At 40.0% G+C, this 22007-nt stretch overlaps 1 protein-coding gene across 3 annotated transcripts in view; it reads left to right on the forward strand.

Moving 5' to 3' along the window:
• Nucleotides 1-5704: 5704 nt before the first annotated feature.
• The window catches only part of kcnc1a (potassium voltage-gated channel, Shaw-related subfamily, member 1a), a 53646-nt gene continuing 37343 nt past the window's right edge, over nucleotides 5705-22007 (forward strand). For all 3 annotated transcript variants that reach the window (XM_036584215.1, XM_036584216.1, XM_036584214.1), the window contains exon 1: nucleotides 5705-7120. In XM_036584215.1, the coding sequence (XP_036440108.1) occupies nucleotides 6554-7120 (567 nt within the window). In that variant the 5' untranslated portion in view covers nucleotides 5705-6553. The remainder of the gene's footprint in view (nucleotides 7121-22007) is intronic.

Raw genomic sequence — 22007 nt, forward strand, 5'->3', positions numbered from 1 at the left:
CGCCCTGATCATAGAGGCGGGCAGAAGTCTCACTTGTGAGACTACGGTGGTCATAACTCTCCACCTCTCTGGTATGACTGTGATGTAACAGATGTTACACCGTGTTGCTTGCAGGGATGCAGACCATCAGCATACTTAAAGGGGAACTCCACCAATATTTCAAAATTTCTGCGTAATTAAATGTTTAACATGTCAACATAATCATTCAGATAGTTTTGATGTAAAAAGCTTCGTTCTAGAGAAACTTACCGAGTCAGAATTGTTTACAGTGGTGGTGATAGGAACCAGGTGTCCACCTCTAAAAGCTCCCTCACAGGAAGTTCATGGTTTTGAATACACAGCCTGATGTGTGAGACATTGTTTTATGGTAGTTTTGTTTTGGCCTAAAATATATTTTTATATATTTATTTTATTTCATTCATGGTGGAAGGATACATGGTGGGCGTTATAAGGCAAAATAGTCCCAAAAGAGAGTTTTTTTTAGATTTTTAAAATAATTTTCAAGTCATTATTACATATAAAAACTCAGAAAACACATGTTCAGTGGTGGTGTGGATAGTAAATAAAATGTATATTTTTGCATCATAGTTAACAGGTCCCCTAGTTCCACCATCACTGTAAAGAAATCAGTAAGTTTCTCTACAAAGTAACCATTTTATATATACAAAAATAAAAATAAAAAAATATAGGTGAAGTTTTCCTTTAAAGAAGCTGAAGCAGATGGCAAATCAAGCAATTAGACAGTGGCAAAATATCCAGTAAATATTTTATCAAAGGCAGGTATTGTTGTATACTACCAGTATAATATCAGTACACTATTCTGATTATTTTCATCCCCTGAAACGATTCAGTAGCCTGTCTGAAATATTTATTAATAATAATAATATTTATTATTTATGTTAGCATGAGGGCTATACATCTGCATTTTGAACTATTTTAAACTTTACTTTAAAATTTCAAAACACAAAATTGACAGGACTACTTCTAAAGAAAGTAGTACAGCTTTACTCTCTGTTCTGATTGGCTAGCAGAATTGTCCCACCTGTGATGGCCCAACTGAATCCTGTAATCTGCTTGGCCAGTTGAATTGTGTGATAGGCTGTAACTTGATTGGCTGAATCCAGCAAGCTTTTTGATGCAGGTTTGAGCCCCAGTGATGCTAGAACCATCCATGGCTGGGAGTCCAAGAAAGCATAATTGGCCTCACTCTCTCTGGGTGGGTAGAATGCCTCGCTCTCCCTCCATTACTCAGTGGGCCATGTGTTAGCTAATGTAGATTAATTGGCAGGTAGAGTTCACCAAGTCACAAACCTCAGCCATGCTGGAACAGAAAAGGGCCCTCCTTAAACTGTTCCCACAAAGTTGGAAGCATACAACTGTCCAGAATGTCTTGGTATGCTGAAGCATTAAGATTTCCCTTCAGTGGACCTAAGGGGCCTAGATCAACCCCTGAAAAACATCCCCATAGCATTATCCCAACTCCACCAAACTTTATACTTAGCACAATGCAGTCAGGCAGGTAAAGTTCTCCTGGCATTCGCCAAACTAAGACTTGTCTGTCAGACTGCCAGACAGAGAAGCGTGATTCATTCCTCCACTCCACTCCAATGCGTTTCCTCTGCTCCAGAATCCAGTAACGGCATGCTTTACTCCACCCCCTTCCACCATTTGGCATTGTATATTTTGATCTTAGGCTTGCGTGTAGCTGCACAGCCATGGAAACCCATTTCATGAAGCTCCAGATCTGCAGTTCTTTTGCTGATGTTGCTTCCAGAGGCAACGTGGAACTTGTTAGTGAGTGATTCAACGGAGGGTAGACACTGTGCGTTTCCGCACTCACCAGCCCCACTCTGTGAGTTTGTGTAGTCTACCACTTCGTGGCTGAGCTGTTGTTACTCCTAGGTGCTTCCATTTCACAATAATAGCACTTACAGTTGACAGGGGCAAATCTAGCAGGACAGAAATTACAGTGCCACATTTAAAGTCACTGAGTTCATCAGTACGAGCCATTTTACTGCCAGTGTTTGTCTATCAAGACTGCAAGGCTATGTGCTTAATTTTATCCACTTATTAGCAATGGAATGTAACTGAAACACCTGAACTCAATAATTACGAGGTGTGTCCCAATACTTGTCTGTATAGTGTATCTGGTCTTGGCACTGACTAAACTGGAGGAAAATAAATAAATAAATTAAGCACCTAAATGGGGTTTGAATATGCCACCCACTCCCTTTCTCTGCTGGATGGAGTTGGATCCAAATCCAGGTCCTCCCTTCATGTTCCCACCAGTCCAAGGGTGTAGTTGAACCTGTTTCATCCTTTCCTATGTCATCAGACTGTTGCTAGCAGACTATATATTAAAACTGTTACAGAATGGTATGCTTAGGTATTTAAAGTATTTAGCAGAAGCCTGTACTCCTCAAATCTGAATTATGCACCCAGTGAGCCCTTCCAGTCTATTCCATCCCTAAAATATAGGCCTACATCTATGTGGCTATTGGCCCTTTTTAGCATCACAAGTTCATGAATCCTTACCGTTTATCAATGTTTGGTAAATCTGTTGGTCTGATAAATTTTGTAAATGCTTGACTGTAATAAATGTTAATAACAGGCTAAATTTTAAGATGTGATATGCAATGAATGTTGTGTGGCATCAGCTTTAAGACACAGATTTATGCGTTATGATCCTGTAGGATTTTTTTTCCATCAATTGTTGTAGTTATGCTGGTCTTAGGCCTGTTTGGGCAGTTCAAAAACATATATATGTCGAGTAAGAAACCCGGCCCCATATTCAGCCCTTGCAGAGGCATTTCTCTATGACATGCAAAAGGACATGCCTGCCATGCACCTCTATTAGCAAATGATTTTTGGCTGTCTCCATGAAAGTAATCTAATTAATCTGTAGCAATTAGATACATGTATGCAGTTTATGCAGTATTAATAATCATATCTCTGTTGTCAGAAGAAAACCTCATATCTCCAAAATAGTAACTTTACAGGAAAAGAAAAAAAACTACTTTACTTTTAATGTAAGCCAATGGGACCAGACTTTTTTCTAATTCATGGAAAAAAGGGTCGTTTCTTTTGGTCCATTTTTCATTAAATTTACATACAATGTAAAGAGCAACAGACATTTTCAAATTATGTCAAAAATTGAAAAACATCAAAAATGGAGATATGAGGTCTTCTTCTGACAGGAGCGATGTATTCTAAATAATCACAGACAAAGCACAATAAAAGCATCTCTTCTGTGATGCCATCACCAAGAAATTGAGGTTATAGCCCTGCTGATGTGGAAAATGGGTCAGAAAATGGTCACAACACTCATAGACAAGTTGCTTTGAAAAGTAGGCCACCAAGATTTCTCCAAGATTTCGTGTTTCATTCCTCATGTTTCCACAAGACGGTGCTGTCGTGCCATAGCAAGGTAAACATACATATAGTGTGGACCAGTGTTTTTTTTCAGTGTTCAATCTGCTGGACTTTTTACTTTGTCTTTGAGTTAATGTTGTTCTTTTCTTTTAAATAATATTTCTCAAGCAATTCACATAAAACCTCATCATACAGTCTCAACTGAAGGGCTTTCTCACATTAGACATGCAGTCAGCACGTTTTGTGGGGGTCTATTGGATACTAATATAGATCTAACAGTCATTACAAGGCTTACTTGTTTGCTGTGGGTGACTTCCAGATCCACTGTAGTACACTACAGTTAATGAGTTTCTGACAATAAACATCATTGGGGCTGATGAAAACATAAAACTTCATAATGGCTTCCTAAACAGACAATGGGGTAATCAACTCACGCCCATTATTATTCCCCCTCTGATTACCACTGGTTTACAAATGATGAAATGATGAAAGTTTAAACAAGTAACAATGTAGAAAAGAGCTGTGTCCTAACAACAGTGTTAAGATAATACACTGTTACAAGATAAAACTGCAGTCTGTATGTCTATTAGAAATACCAGTTGTCAGTGAATCATAAACTATTTGTACTGCAATCCACACACAGTCTAGTGTGTTTAACACATCTAAGCCACAAAACAATGAAAGCATCAAACTAAACATAGAGCTTGCTGAAAATACTGCTTAACCCCTTAAAATCCCAACCTCAATACAATACAGGTACAACATTCAAGTATAAACTGAACAAGATAGCATAGTGAAAACAAGTAAGCCTTTAACCAAGATTTAAATGAGGATATAGAGTTACACTACTTTCTACTGTAGTCCATCTGCTTCTCTGCATACTTTGTTACCCCCTTTTACCCTGTTCTTCAGTGGTCAGGACCCCCATGGATCCTCACAGAGCAGGTGCTATTTGGGTGGTGGATCATTCTCAGCACTGCAGTAACACTGACGTGGTGGTGGCGTGTTAGTGTGTGTTGTGCTGGTCTGAGTCGATCAGACACAGCAGTGCTGCTGGAGTTTTTTTTAACACCTCAGTGTCACTGCTGGACTGAGAATAGTCCACCAACCAAAAATATCCAATCAACAGCATCCTGTGGGCAGCGTCCTGTGACCACGGATGAAGGACTAGAGGATGACCAACACAGACTGTGCAGCAGCAGATGAGCTATCGTCTCTGACTTTACACCTACAAGGTGGACTGACAAGGTAGGGGTGTCTAATAGAGTGGACAGTGAGTGGACACAGTGTTTAAAAACTCCAGCAGCACTGCTGTGTCTGATCCTGTCAGACCAGCACAACACACACTAACACACAACCACCACATCAGTGTTACTGCAGTGCTGAGAATGATCCACCACTCAAATAGTACCTGCTCTGTGAGGGTCCATGGGGGTCCTGACCACTGAAGAACAGGGTAAAAGAGGGCTAATAAAGTATGCAGAGAAACAGATGGACTACAGTCTGTAATTGTAGAACTACAAAGTGCACCTATACAGTAAGTGGAGCTGATAAAATGGAGCGTAGAAAGAAGGAGGTGGTCATAATGTTATGCCTGATCGGTATGTGTGTGTATATATATATATATATATATATATATATATATATATATATATATATATATATAGTCTTGTAACGCCCTGCACCTCTCCATCAAGACTGTGTATTTTTAGCAGCGCATTTTTACCATTTCATGTAGTAAAATTATGTTTATTGCCTATAAAAGATACCTCACAGAAGGATATTATATGAAATATTGTTAACTGTGTTTAATGTCTGTAAAAGATACCTCACAGAAGGATATTATATGAAATATTGTTAACTGTGTTTAATGTCTGTAAAAGATACCTCACAGAAAGTTATAACCATTCCATGTAACCTTTTTACGAGGTAGCTTTTACAGGCGTTAAACAGTTCAGACGTCTGGTTCCCATCACCACCACTGTCAACAATTCTGACTCTGCAAATATCTCTACAATGAAGCATTTCACATCAAACCACTCTGGGCGACTTCATTCACAATTTAACAAAATAATTTTGCAGAAATCTTACAGAATCGTTCGAATTCCCTTTTAACCACTTAACAGATGGAGACGTAGTTGGAGACCGACGAGACAGAGGAATGTTTTAGGGATGCGGGTGCACATCGTGACCATGCTCGTTCCCGTGCGGAGCTGTCTGCGGTGCTGAAATCCTCCAAATTTCTAATCCATTAAGTCATTGCGCCTGCGCGTCGGTTTAACGCGGTGACTGCCTTCGCTCCTCTTGTGCTGGAGAGACAGAGACGAGGACAAAAACGGGGAGTAAAGAATTTTTCTCTCGCCAATACAAGACTAACACTGACCTCAACAGTGGATTTCTCGCGCGTTCAGATGTTTCTGAGGGGACAAGAAGATGGAAAGGACACATTTTCTCCACCATTCAGTTTGAGGACTCGCTACAATCGAGAGGTAACAGACCAACTGCTGGTGTGGTAACTGTTGCCTGCGTTTGGTAGCAGATCCTCGAATAATCACCTGATACGTTTGGCTGCGCCCAGATGTAATCCTCACGGATAGATCCCCCCACCATAGATCACCCAAACCTGAGGAGGGAACGGCTGTGGACAGGATTGGTGCATGTGGCTGGGCTCTGAGGCTGGAGAAGAGGAGAGACAATCAGAGACTGTGCACACAGGGTGTGAGAAGAAGAGAGGAGAGGAAGGGGAGCGCGCAATCCCTCACACCACATCGACTTTAGAGCTGATCTCCAGCGACCCTCCATCCTCTTCTTCACTACAGCACCTCTGCGGGGTCTGTGAATGAGGAGCAGGATGATTCTGGAGCGCCTGCTTTTTCGTGCGTTCGTGGGAGGCTAGCGTTTTGGGGAGCCTACTGGTTTCTCCATTCGGGGGTCTCTCAATAAGCCATAATAATAAGCTATGTGTAATTCAAGCTAATTGTATTTGTTTCTTTTTTCTTTCTTTTTTTTCTTTTTTTTTCGGAGTTGCAACAGATAGCACCCAAAACGGTCTCTGTCATTTGGCTGTGCTTGCACTTCAACTCGTTCCACGGTCGCGCGCGTGCGAGCGTGCACCAGCGTCGCGAACTCAGCGCTGGTATCACCCGGACCTTGGCCGAGACATGCCTGAGCGAGCGACGCGATGGTCCAAGGCGACGAGAAAGACCGCGTTGTGATTAACGTGGGCGGCATCCGGCACCAGACGTACCGCAGCACCCTGCGCACTCTCCCGGGGACGCGCCTGGCCTGGCTCGCGGAGCCCGATGCGCACAGCCACTTCGACTACGACGCCCAGATCGACGAGTTCTTCTTCGACCGGCACCCAGGCGTCTTCGCGCACATCCTCAACTACTATAGGACGGGCAAGCTGCACTGCCCCGCGGACGTGTGCGGGCCGCTCTACGAGGAGGAGCTCGCCTTCTGGGGCATCGACGAGACGGACGTGGAGCCGTGCTGCTGGATGACTTACCGGCAGCACCGCGAGGCCGAGGAGGCCCTGGACAGCTTCGGCGGGGGACCCGCCGAGATGGGCAACGACGACACAGAAGGGGACCTGGGTGACCCGGGCGACGGCGACGAGGAACTGGAAATGACCAAGAGGTTGGCCCTGGGGGACGCACCTGACGGCAAAGCGGGGGGCTTGTGGCAACGCTGGCAGCGGCGCGTCTGGGCACTCTTTGAGGACCCCTATTCTTCTAAATATGCAAGGGTGAGTGAGAAAAGATCTAACTTCATTTACAGTGCGCTTTCATAAAGCTTTTCTATAAATGTGAGACTGAAAAAAAACGCTTTGGTGTTGTTTCAGTTGGAATTAAAGCACAGTTCTTGGCAAAAGAAGCAGTTAGGATGAAGTGTTCACATAACATTTCTTAGTGCGTTCACCTATATAAACTTAAAGCATCATTTTGTCCACTTCAGTTCAGCTAAATTGGATAATTTTTAGCCATGAGCAATGATGCATAGATACACAGGGCCAAACAAACTGCCTCCACAGCCATGTGTTCTCCAAACAAAGCGTAGAGCATCCACGCGTTAGCTGCTGCAGTGGTGTTATGAAACAGCAGTTTATCAGACACAACCCTGACATGATACGTGCGCAACTGGTTGTCTCGTGCCATGCTGTTATGCCTTAGCACGTTGCAATATGCCTGGCTGAACTGTTGTTGTGAGCTATCCATCAGGCTTCCAGCGATTACACACATTCACCCTGGGAGAACATGCAATCTGGCCTGGCGTCGTGTTGCATTGATCCACAGCTTCCTTGCCTACAGTGCACCGCTGTGCAACCTGCCGTGGTGAGCTGGCTCCCCATGCTTGCGTGCTCGTACACAAATTAATCTCTCCGGGAGTTAGATTAAAGAGAATGCATCAGGAGGAGAAGAAGTCCTTTCCTTTATTTATGCGCCTGTGCTGCTGCCAGCGGTGACACACATGGAGCTGACGCATAACGCATCAATGGGCCCAACGTTTCATACACTCTTAAACATAAAGGTTCCCAAATGGCTGACACGTACGGCTCTCTAGTGAAATTCCACCAATTTTTAAAACTGTCTGCATAAATAAATGGTTAATTTGTAAACAAAGTCGGTGAGAGTGGTTTGATGTGCAACGCTTCTTTCTAGAGAAACTTACCGAGACACAGGGCTGGTGATAGAAAGCAGATGTCTGAAGTGTTTACTGCTTCCAAAAGCTCCCTCACAGAACAGTCACTGCATGAAATGGTTACAAATACGTCGCCTAATGCCAGAGACATTGTTTTAAAAACATTTTGAGGAACAATTTTGTCCCAAAACTTATCCATTCATGATGGAGGGACACGAGGGATATGGTTGTTATAATACAAAATAGTCCCCGAAGAAAGCTTACTTCAGATTAATACACACACACACACACACACACACACACACACACACACACACACACACACACACATCATCTAAACCGCTTATCCTTCTGGGATGTGGTGGGTCGCTGGAGCCTATCCCAGCTGTCATTGGGCGGAAGGCAGGATACACCCTGGACAGGTCGCCAGTCCATCACAGGACCTTCAGATTAATACGTGTAGGTTAACTTTTTTTTGCTATTTTGTGCTGCTGATAGGAACCAGACGTCTGAGACATGTTTACTGCTTCCAAAAGCTCGATCGCAGAAAGTTATTGCATGAAATGGTTACAAATATGTTGCCTAATGCCAGAGACATGGTTTTATGATTGTTTTGAGAAACAGTTTTGGCCCAAAACATATCTATTCATGGTGGAGAGACAGATGTTGATGTTATAAGGCAAAATAGTCCCCAAAGAAAGCTTACTTCAGATTAATACACGTAGGTTCACTTTTTTTGTGGATAGCAAATAAACTATGTTCAGATATCCAGAGATGTAGCCAAGGGGTGGCCAGGCATGGCCAGTGCAACCCTAAACTTAAGCATGGCCACCTTCTGGTCACCCCAGCTGTGGAAAGTGAGACAGTCAGCCATCATCAAAACAGCATCAGTTATGCTTACAGGGAAGATCTGGGGCAGAGTAGTTACCAATCAGTTATAAGAGTCTAATGATACTGCATTTAATAATTAGCGTAACATGCTATGATGGGTGAATTTGCTAACCGAACAGGCGAGTGAATGTTGGGTCCCTTCAGCAGTGCTGCTCTGTGAGCTTCATTATGAAGTAGCCTATGCGATGATGAGTTAACTACCAAAAATTAGTCAACTAGTCAATTTGTTTTACAGTTGAATATGCGCATGTGTTATACACTACCTTATACAGTGCTGTCTAGATGTTTTTCTGATCATTAGACTCATGTATACCTTGTAGCAAGTGAGGCCTAAATTAATAACTTCTATGGTCTGTCTATTATAAATGTTTTTCTTTATGTTATGCACCGAATAAAGTGATTTAATTTAATTTACTTGAGAGAGCATCACTTTTTGTGTAATTTTAATACAGTAATGCTATTTTATTTTATTTTTTCTTAGCTCTGTGCCACCCCCATACAATCTCTGGGTCTTACCTGGCCACCCCATTCTAAAAGTTACTACACCCTGACCATATTCGTTTTTGTAAATTTGCACAAACCTCTAGTTCCTTTCACCACTGCAAGAAACTTGATTCGGTTTTTCTATGCGTGAGGTTTGTCTACTCATACTGAACCAGTCTGAATGATTCTGCTTCCATATCAACCACTGAATTATGCAGAAAGTTTGAGAAATTAGAAATTCCCCTTTAATCTATATAGAACCATTACGTTATGTGGAGCTTCTTCAAACTTTAAAAAGATTCTTCACATTTAAACATCTCACAGCTTGTTTACAAAAATAGTTATCTAAAAACAAATGGTTCTCAAAAGTGGTTCTCCTGTGGCATTGCTCTAAATAACTCTTTTGAGCACCTTTATTTTAAAGGGGCAACTGTTTGGGTCTTCTTTGAGATACAGAACTTGAGATTATAAAGAATTAAATATACTTGATCTAACAAAAGTCTAGGAAAAGCACAAATGGTGCTTCTAGAAATGGTTGTCAGATATTTCCAGATATTTGGTCAGTGGGGTCAATTTTTGCATGACCTGTTCAACTAGGTTTGTTGAACTGCTTAAATGGTAAGACTTCTATTATATACTTATAGAGCTTAAGAATAAGTTTGCAGTCCATGTAGTTGCTGAATAATAAGCTTAAGGAAGTAATAAGCCTGTGATTTTAAAGAGTTAACATAGTGAGCAAACTAAAAGTAGCACATGCTCATATGATATGAATTCATATGATATGAACCGCATGGTTTGCTCTGCCATCTCAAGAAGAGAAACACACTGGCGGAGTGCAATACCTGATCAATACCTTGGGTGTTCTTTCAAGTTGTAAATTGCTTCTCTACAAGAGGACAAGGGGCAGCGCCAAGTCTTGACCATTAAATTGTAAATCATCTGCTACTTTTGGAAAAAAACTATTAAATAGTGATTTATTTAGCCCTCATTTAAGCAGTCAGTCTAATTTAAATCAGATTCTTTTTTACAGGGCCTTGGAATTAATGTTTAATCAAAGAAGTCAGAAGACTCATGACAAAGAGTGAATAAAACCAACAGAAGTTCTAAAGCCTAAAGGCCACGTAGTTTTTTGTGTCAAGAAAGCTTCAAACTGGTGCACTGTAACATGCACCTTATCAGCTTTAGTGTGCAGCAGTGGCTTTTAGGAAGAAACTAGACTCATAAGTGCTTTCAAAGTCTGGACATTCGTTGAACACAGCACTGCACTATAAACACTTAATGCATCTATAAAATCAGACCTGTACAATGCAATAGGCCCATCATTTCATAAATTGTTAAATGCATTTGAACTGACAAAAGTCCAGCAAAGCACAGTTTATGTAAGAAGGCCGCTTCTCCAGACCAGCTTATAGAAGATAGCAGTGCTGTTTTCACCAGAATGGGTAACTGATAGGAGGTTGGTAATGTAGTGATGCACAGTGTTAATAGCTGGTGACAGGATGGAGGCTGAAAGATGATGAATCAGCTGCAGAGAACATGATAAGAGTGAGTGTGGCTGAGAAAATGCAACAAAATGTGATTAAAGATGATCGATGGAGTTGAATAAAGCCACTTGATAACAGTTCAGTTTTTAATGTGGTGCAATTTGCCAGATGGAGATTAAGCCTGGTTACATTGTCTATATAAATATTTATTTATTTATTTATTTTTTGAGAAAGTGAACTTTTCCAGTGCTGCTGTCCAGTAAACCACTTCTAAAAGACTTACCTTGCAATTACTAATGCTTTGTCCTTTTATGCCATCTTTTTAAGCAATGAACCTCGGCCTTTTTTGTGGTGGCTCCTCCAAATATAGAAACTGCATGCTCACTGAATTTTTTGGGTTTTGTCCCTTAAAGTGATTAGAGGACAAGAATAGCCTACTATGATTTAAGTATTGTAAAGTTGTCTCTATGTTCTGCTTGATCAGCGTGCAGTTCTTGAATCAGATCTGCACTCTTCAGCTTCAAAGAGTTCTCATTATCAGTGAATCAGGCATGAGACGAAGGGCTGGCGTGACGCTCCGTGCATCTGAATTAAACGAAACGTGAGTCATATGACTGAATGGATTACTATCTAAACAACCAAACCCGGCATCCATGTCTACAGTGCCCCATGCACAGCCACGTGAGGGGCTTCGGAGGCCCAGGGAAAAGGGAGAGAGTTGCTGTAGCATGCTCATCTAGCAGCTGTTTGTGTTGGTCTCCCACAGGCACCTGATATATTCATGTCCTTGGCAGACGAGATGCTGCTTTTCCCCCCGTGTATGTCTTGGGAATACGTTTCTATGGCAACGGTTTCAGAGCTCAAATGAAACTGATTAATGCTGCTCTTTCTTGCGAGGTGCCAGAAAACGTGACAAACTTCGCCTGAGCTTTCGGTATTCTGTGACTGCGCGGCCGCGGAGAGTGAGTAATTTTCACTTCCACTACATCTTGCTGAAAGCCATCAATTTACCAGAAATGCAATCTGCAAAATGATGGTGCGTCCAATTGTCGTTGAAGCCCTTGTTGTCTGGAGTTTACATGACAGGGACATTGATATGTCTCTGTTATCTACAGTAAATATTCAAAAAAATACGTCTCAAATGTACTTTGTGCGTGGTATACAAAGTGTTAACGATCATGAATTATCCACAAGCCTTACAGGAGTGTAATTACAGTCTAACTCACAGCTCTAGGAAATTAACTGCCCCCAAATTTCCAAAGGTTCAGCTTGAATGTCATAGGTTACCCATATCAGGGATATTTCTAAGACAGCATTTTATTATTATATCACCCATAATAAGACACATGCTGTCTCTACAAGATGTGAAGAAATTAATCCATGCTTTCAGAACTACTGCACATGCTACTGGCTGCTCTGCTTTCTCTCTAAATAGGCTCCAGCTAGTTCACAATGCAGCAGTCCATGCGTCAGGACAGGAATCTTTGAGCATATTACTCCAGACTTATTCAGCTAACTCTCGCTTCCTGTTAAGTTCCTCATTGACTACAAGTTCTCGCCTATGCCGGTTCTTGCTCTTGATGGCCTAACTCCGGCATATCTTACTGATCTGTTGAAGCATTACAGACCAGTTGGTTCAACTGAGGCATGCTTACTGCAAACGCCTAAGTTGTCTTATAGCTCAGTTGGTGGAAGTTGTTTTGTTATATAGATCCTAATCTCTGGAATAGTATTCCAGAAGATACTATAGAGGCAAGCTCAATAAGGGTTTATAAATACAGTTTCTAAACATGTTTTGTTCAGCGTAGCATACATTTAGTACTACAGCTTATTTTCTTCCGTTGTTTTCATTTAGAGCATAGTATTTTTATCTTTCCAATGTTTCACTTATATTCCTGGGTAAAGCATTTTTGAGATTTTGTAACTAAAATGAAATTATTATCATTATTATTATAGTCAGTAGTAGTAGTAGTAGTAGTAGTAGTAGTAGTGGTAGTAGTAATAGTTGTAACAGTAGTAGTAGTAGTAGTACTAGCAGTAATAGTGGTAGTAGTAGTAGTAGTAGTAGTAGTAGTGGTAGTAGTAGTAGTATTAAATACAAGATAAAGGGCAAAGTTAGCCTGTAGATTCACTCTGAAAATATTGAGATTATTAAGGTTCCTTGGACATAAGGCTCTTTGTGTGGGAGTTCTTTTAAACTTACACTTGCACACCTTGTTTAAAACTATGGTTATCAAGAACCATCTGAAAAGTTTTCCAGGGACCCAAAAGTGGTTCTTTTATGACATCCCTCCTGAGAAGCCTCTTTGGTACCTTAAGGTTTGGGACACAGTCTAAGAAATTAGTGTTCTTGTCAGATCATTTAAAAATATATTTGTGTAAGATTCATCACTCTACAAATGAAAACATGAACTTTGTCTCCAGCACCTACCATCTATGAGCAATTCAGTGGAAAACAGCATGAGTGCAAATGTTACAACTGACCCCATAGTTGGTGCTCGTTGGAAGAGATTGAGATGGTAGCTGTAGTGTACCATTCTGGTAAATGTAATAACAATTCTATGTTGTTTGAACCAGATGATCTTTCCAACCAAAATTAAAAACATATATGATTTAAAATAAACATGATTGGTGAAAAGAAACTGAAAATTTTTTTAAACAAAAAATCAAATCAAATCTGCACAATAACATCATTTTAAATTTAAATAAATTTAAATGTATTTAAATAAATTAAATGAATTAATTAATTTTTTTTATTTACATGACATCTGTAGTACATTTTGGATAAAGCTGTGCATAAAATCTTTGAATTTATATGGAGGGATATGCCATTCTTTCAGTATTTACTTTTGGAGGCTTAGTTGAAACACTGCATAACAGCTAACCCTGCCATGTTGAGGCTGCACTTTAGCCTGACCTGCTCTTGCTGTGAGTTACTTACATGTTTTAAAAGCGTGCATATGAATTTTCGATGTCAAATCTATTTCATACTAAAAAAAAAGTTACTTGCATGGTACAAAAACTTCATGGGGAATCGTGTGAAATATCTGTCCAATAGTAGTGAAAATTTGCAGATGACTTTGCTGTGGAAATATGAGAAGATGACCAAAAGCATGTTCTTTTTAAAACAGCTTAACTACTTAAAAACCTTACATTTTGTCCCATGTTAGGTTGTGCCCTGCTCCCCTCTACCAATTACTGCGTCTGTGAATTCCATTCAGTACTCATGACTAACAAAAAAACAAAACTGCAGTGTGTTGGTGGTTTCTCATAGAGAATGTAACATCATCTATGATTGGTAAAGCAGAATTTGGACTTCAGACTTCTTTGAATATTTTTTTGATTTAGTATGGAACTCTGGCCAGTTTTAGCCATAAAAACAGTGCACCTTTTAAATATCACATCATTCTTGTAACTAATTCAGTTCTAACCTTAGCCAGAATATCACCTTTGCAAACTAGAAGACTTCAATTACTCCCCTCATCAATTCCTGTCAATACGGCTCTTGTTTTTCCCTTCTCCCATGTGGGTCTCTGGGCTATTACATGCACCAGTGGCCCTTCCCCAGGTCAGAATGAGAAAGCTATTTGTTATTAATGTGCTGGTCGATACGCAAGTGCACCTGTCTGCTTGACCATGGGTGAGTAAATTGGCACATGTCCAAGATTCAGCTCCAGCCAGTCCCTGGGATTGACCCACCATGCTGAGCTTATCATGACTGGGTATATCCACTAAAGGGACAGATTCTTTGAACTGCCCTACAGTGCTGCATGAGCAGTAGATTGAAAACAAGCTGGTCGGCTTCTTCTTGAAGCTTGAAATGTTGTCAGATTTCTGGAAGAAATCAGGTCTTTGTACGTTCACTTCTTGCTTGGTCATGGTTTTGCCTTTTTTAGCAGTTCAGTAACAACTTGCTGACAACATATATACAGTCATATGCAAGGGTTTGGTCAAATTACATGTTTTGTTGATTATTTTAAGTGAAAATAAGTACACAACTTCTAAAGAGAACATATTTCTGAACATTTTAGCACACAGTTGTTTATTTGCTATTACTGTTTATTTGCAGAATTTAACATATTGAAAAGAAAAATAAAATAAAACATAAACTGTGGTCTGTGAAAATATATGGCACATTTTATATTTCATATTTTGTATTTTCCAATATATTAAATACTGCAAATAAACTAGTTCCCTGTAGATGTGTTACTTAATTTCACTTAAAAAATCAACAAAATTTAGTTTTTCCGAGACTAAACTTTTGCATACCTCTGTAGATAGATGAATGGATGGATGGATGGATGGATGGACAGATGGATGGATAGCTACGTAGCTAGCTAGATAGATAGATAGATAGATAGATAGATAGATAGATAGATAGAGAGACAGATTGACTGATTGGTTGATTCTTGACAACCTCACTATTTAGTGAATGTAGTTACTTATGTCCATAGAAAAGCACTGGCAATAAAACAACACCATAGCAATAGAACATAGCAATAAAATGTTCTGGAGCAGCCATGCAGGAGCCCCTTTGAATGGAGCACCATTCAATATCCAATACAATTGAGATGAGCTGGAGTGCCATTTGTAATCCAGAACTAATCATCCAACATCAGTAGCTGACCTCACTAATGCTCTTGTGGCCGTATGCAGTCAGATCCAAACAGCAATGTTCCAACAAAGCATAAAGTCTTTTCAGAAGAGTGGAGGCTGTCACTGCAGGGGAGTGAACTCTCTAATAATACCCTTGATTTCAGAAGAAAGCCTGGATAAGCAGGTATCTACAAACCTTTGGATGTATCCTATAGATAGAGAGATCAATAGATAACTTAAGAAGAATTGATTAGCCTAACCAGTTATTAGATTCGTACTACTAATATTGGCCTGGCTCCAAGAGGTTTACTCATGTGGCTTAAGACTTCTGCACAGCACTGCAACATAATTCTAAACCACACAGTGAAAAGTGTTGTGGCCTTTTTGTAATGTTTTTGGCTATCATCAGCATCGTGGGATGCTACAGTTTGTTTATTGCTGATGTTGTTGTTCTTGTTGTTGTAGTTATTCCTGCAGAGCAGTATACTTCACCCCAGGTATAGTGCACTCTTGTACCTGCAGTGAAGGAAATTTCGCACATTATCACCTCCGTCCTCAGCGGACTCTGGCTCTGGCTCTGACCCTTTAACTTGCTGTTCCCCCTGCTCAGAAGCACAGTGCAGGCAGCACAGTAACTTCCCCTGTGGAGCTCACCATGCCTGCACTCAATCACTCACTCCGCGGTGGAGCTGTTCCCAAAGCAACTGGCTGGCACATCCTGTAAACAAACCAATTATGAAGTGAAGAATTCTTACTTAGCAAAACTTCTGGAACCTTAAAGAACCTCCACATAATGTAACAATTCTATATCAATATCAGGGGCTTTCCTAGAATCTTTATAATGTGTGGAGTTTCTTTAAAAAGGCTATTTTAAATTTTAGAAAATGGTTCGTTAAAGAACCATGACATGAAAGGCGGATATTTAGGAACCAAAAATAGTTCTTCTATGGCTTTGGTTCTTCTTCATTTTTTAAAAAAAGCTGCCACAAAGGGTTCTTTGTGCGATGTCACAGAAGAACCTCTTTTGGCTCCCTAAAAAGCCATGTTTGCAAAAAATATTTGCCAGTGTAAAAGTTTTAAAAACTCTAATAGTGTAAAGGTACAAATTCTTGGTTCTTGTGTTCTTCCTAGAACCTCTGCTCTCATTTTTTTAAACTTTAAACTCTTGTTGCTCGTGTTTCATTTACATACAATTCAAAGGATTTCGCACCCTTATTTTCAAGAGTGTGACTGTTTGTATCTTCTATGCAATGTGGAACATGAGATCATATAGAACTACATGTGCATGATCTAGACAGGTGACGGAAAATATTGATGCTGAGAGCAGGAATAAAAAGTAAACACATCAGGTGTCAGGGTGGAGTTTAGATAATAAACAGATGGCAGAATCATACAAAATGCCAGAGAGAGAGAGAGAGAGAGAGAGAGAGAGTGAGTGAGAGACAGATAGACACAGGGAGAGGTGGGGTAGAATTTCAGCTGGAGTTAACATGTGAATGGCAGCCAAATCTGAAGGATGCTTGGAAGGCCCAGGCTCATCAGATTGCTCTTGGTTGCCATAGAGACTACAGAGGGGGTTGAGGAGCTGTGAAGGGGAGGAGACCCATCAGTGCAGAAATCACAAGTAAACAGTACAAAGTGCTGATCCAAAACGCAATCACAGAACACAGTTTGTTGAATAAAAATCTTGCTGTCATCACAATGAGCTTATATGGTTTATCGTCATGTCGGAAATGCAGCATTCAAGTGATAGAAGAGAATCTAGAGAGTCTAGAATGTCTCATGGGATATTAAACAACAAAGCATTGCTTTCATAAGAATACTAAAACTGAGTCTGTTCCATACTGTTCCTTTAAATATGAATATTGCTTATGAGACATCTCTTTCCTTTGGCAATGCTTTAAGACCTAATTTAGTTCCAGTGTTCCAACTATGAGGTGATAACAGCATAACACGGACAGCTTGTTTGCTGTTTATAGCCAACTGGGTGACATAACAAGGAAAACATTCTGAATGCTGGTATTCATTGATTTGCAGACAGATTTTTTTTATGCAGGAAGACTTTAGAGGCAGGGTTAAGATGGAGAAGAGTATATCTTTTCAGTGGCAAACTGTGACTGATAAAGCCAGGCATTCAGTTCAGGTCATGAATGTCAAAACTGAAAAATGAGGGAAAAATTCCTCTGTAGTAATACTATTTTTCTGCTAGCACCCCTGTGGGATTATAGTAGTATGTTAGTGCTATGCTATGTTAGTGCTATACAGCTGTTTATATGAATATTTTTTGGCCCTTCTATATTAAACATGGACATTTGAAGTTTGTAAAAGACATCCATGTGTTTTCGCTTGTAACAGACAATATAATGTATATTTTACCATGCAGCAGTTTTACAGTAGCTCCTTCAGTAAAGAGCCCTAGAACAGAGCTGCCACTGCTGTTTTCATTTCTAACGTCTGACTTAAGTGCATTCCAGCTTCCACTCGTATTCACAGTCAGTGATGTATCTAGGACTTCCAGAAGACTGACACCTTTTCTCATAAAATTGGTCCCATCTATTGGAAATCAAAACATGGTTTGTTGACATGACTGTCAGTTCCTAATTATGTTAGTGGTCAATCTGATACATTTGGCCATCACTTCAGCTCCTGAAGGCCTTACCAATGGGAGCAATAGCTGTATCTACCTAGATACCACCTACCTAGATCAGTTCAGTTTGGACAGTTCAAGAATTGAACCCTTTTGTTTCCAACCAAAACTTAACAATGAAATAAACATGCTGATTTTATTAAATACAAAGGAAATAAACATTACAGATCAAATGTTTGTATTTTTTTAGTTCACAGAACTCATTAGGCTTCTCCTGTCAGCTTTTATTAAAAGACAAATTTCTTTCTTCTTCTGTAAGGTTACCGTTTCAAAGATATGAGGTTTTGTTACGATCACGATATGCATGCAGGTTTGTTTAATGCATCGGCAGATCGAATTGTTGTTTGTCCCATTATTTGCATTTATTTAGAGCAATTTTTTGTCTGTTTGTCTTGTGACAGTCTGTTTTGTTCCCCTTTCTGGCACTCCTCCACCCCCACCCCCGATTCCTCCCTCCTCTCCTCCTGTTTCAGTGAGTAATTATTATACTGTCTGCGGTGTCTCCTTTTGTACTAGTAGGCTTCCATTCAGTTTATAGCAACTGATCACTTGAACACAGTGCTGTCAGACAGACAAAAAGAGGCGTGGTCAGTGGATGTGTCCTGAAACAATACAGCAAATCGCACATACGGCTTGGCATTTAGGCTGCCCATCTCGCTATAAGTGGCTAATGAGATTTGTGTGGCCGCATAAGACACGGATTGCATGGAATAACAAGGATTCTCTCGCTCTCTGAATACTGAACAGATTCCGTCCCTGGAGGGAGCTCTGAGCGATTAGCATTAATTAGGCTGCAGTGGCAGAGCAAAGCCCAGGCCCTGTTAATTAATGGAGAAAGATAGGGAGGAGTCCCATTACTTAGCCTGCATGCTAGCTAATCTTCTGTCTGTTTCGCTGACAGGGATCTTGTCGCCAAGGGGCTGAGAGTTGATGTGATAGGCTATACTTTTATAATTCTCACAAAAAAACAATACAGGTTCATAAAGACAGATTTATATGAACCAATGTTACATCAGAGTCAATCAAGTTATACGGTCAATGCCTGAATTTGCTGTAAAACTGATCTGTCCATGCTTTGCCCACGAATGCATTCTTCCATAGCAACTGTTGTGAGGTTGGACAAACGTTCCAGAATTCACATTCACCCAAATGAAAGTGTAGCACACTTTGTCTAGAGTCGCTACATAACAGTGAGTTTCCACTTTAAAATGTTACACTGCCGAGTTGGATGTTGTTGTAGCTAGGTTGTCTTGGAACAACATTAGCATCCAGTCTATTCTAACAGTGATCTGTTCTAACATTTTTCCTATGCAAACACAAAGAATCATTTAAAATTAATAATGCACTCTAATGTTAGGTATTTGGGCAAAAGTGTGTAATACACTACACTCTTAAAAAATGCAGTTCTTCAAGGGTTCTTTAGTACAGAAAATGGTTCTATATAGAACCACATACAATCAAAGGACCCTTTGCATAATTAAAGGGTTCTTTGCATCATGAAAGCGTTCCTCAGATCGATGGAAAATGTGCATGAGTGTGCTATAGATGGTTCTCTTTAGAACCTTTTTGAAAAAGGTTATATATGTCACCCAAAAGGGTTCTTCTATTGTTACAAGCTTGACATCATAACAATAGAAAAACTTCAGAAAGGTTCTATATAGAACAATCTACAGCTCATTTTTCATCAATCTGAAGAACGCTTTCATGACATAAAGAACCTTTTAATCATGCAAATGGTTCTTTGAGTGTTCATGATTTTATATAGAACCATTATTATCTTTACTAAAGTACATTTGAATAACCATGTTTTAAGAGTGTATAATTACTTTATTTAGTTGAGTGAGACATTTGCTAGTGTTTCATAAAGCTTGTTCAATCTTGTAAGGGTTGCAAAGACAATGCATTTGTGAAAAGACAGACAGTTTTTCCACAATGCTAATGTTGGATTGAATACACAAAAAACATGGGTGGAACATGGAAAAGTCAGTTACCATGGTGACCCCTCCTTTATTTTATCTCTGATTTAGCTCTGTAAATTTATACATTGATTTATTGGTTGAGAAGCATTTTTAAAAATTCTAACAGTTCTTGAAAATAGAAGGCATCACACACTTAACTTCTTTCACAGAATATCTTGTATTTTTTCTTGTGAGGTCTTGCAGACCAGACCATAAAGCATAGAGAGGGTATCACACACATAATAATAAGTTTAACACTCAAAACCCAAATCTCTTCCATTGTCACTTAATACAAACAAACTTTACCAGACTTGTTATACATAAAGTTGTTGAGAAACTCTGATATCAAAGTGTGAGCTGGAGAAATGTTGGCAGCTGAAATTGTAAAGAGAGTGACTTGATGTGTGGGTCTGTATGTTATAAGCATTATAAACATTATGAAGAGTCTTATTTGCCAGTGTTAAACAAGCAGCTCCTATGTCTCTGAAATCCGCTGCACATGTGGCGTGCATACACATCTCTTTCCCCCCTAGCTCTCTCATTGGCTGTTGCCTGAATCACTTCTTGAGCTACGTAGCTTACCATTTCACTCTATGGGACTCATCAACATTTTCGGTTCAAACATGTTTGAGAATATCAGAAAGCCACTGATCACTGGTGCTTGATCAGCTCCCAACATGAAAATTTACTTCAGATTGTGAAAATTTGTCAGAAGGGGCAGATCGGGTTAAAATCAGCCTAAAAGTTGTATAGTGTAGACCTGGCTTTATTTGTGATGACAGCACAGTTTTTTTAACAGTAACTGATTTGTACTCCTGAGTACTGGTTGCTAAGAAATGACTCACTGGATTCTGCAGCTAACCATTACTAAGTTTTTACTATAGAGCATACAAGAACGTAAAACAGATACGTCCGATAATGTGATCTGTAGTCTGTTCTAAAGAATAGTGTGACAGCAGGCCTACATCAAATTCTGAACCTATATATATATATGTATATATATATATATATATATATATATATATATATACATATATACATATATATATATATATATATATATATATATATATACATATATACTATGATATGTGTGTGTGTGTGTGTGTGTGTATGTATGTGTATATATATATATATATATATATATATATATATATACACACACGTATATGTGCTGGGCTTAGCCTGCTCTTTTTGCACCTTTACTTACCATTGTGCCATCTGTTTGGTTTTCTGTTACAAAGCCATTGCAGACAAAACTGCACGCCTAATAAGGTCTATGTCTGATATGCAACAAGGCATATACAGACACACACACACACACACACAGTAACATCTTACAGTTCATTTGCTGCCATGAACTCTGTAGGAGTTAATTTAGTGCACCACTGCAGTTTTGACTGTGCATACATACAAACACACACGCATAAACCATTCATTTATTGAAAACAAAGGCTTGATCTGATTCATAGCCCACTCATAAACCACATTATGCATGCAGACACATCCATGCCTACAGAAACCTACACAACATGCTGCACTCCTCTTTTCCCTTCGGCCTGCCTCGGTTGATAAACTGCAAAGCAGAGCAGACAGGCCCCCCCTCCCTTTCCACAACACCCCCCCAAATCTCCCTAATCCTGCCACAGCACCCCCTCGTTTCCCCCAGTTCTGTCTCAGAGTGGTAAGTGGAGCAGGACACCCCCTTAAAAAGCACTAGGGCAGCGCCTCCAGAGAGAAAGCAGCTGTGAATAGCCCTGGCAGAGCCCAGCCAGGAGCATGGGTGTCAGACGCACAAACTGGGGCACCCATGGAGGCTAAGGCCGGTGGAGTTTGTTTAAAGGATATAGCCTGGGGAATAGCTCGGGTGGGGTTGGGCTGCGATAGAAGCATCCTACGACTGGAGACTTGATAAGCTTTAAGCTGTTCTGAAGT

This window comes from Colossoma macropomum, unplaced genomic scaffold, assembly GCF_904425465.1.
Source record: "Colossoma macropomum unplaced genomic scaffold, Colossoma_macropomum, whole genome shotgun sequence".
NCBI classification, from domain to species: domain Eukaryota; kingdom Metazoa; phylum Chordata; class Actinopteri; order Characiformes; family Serrasalmidae; genus Colossoma; species Colossoma macropomum.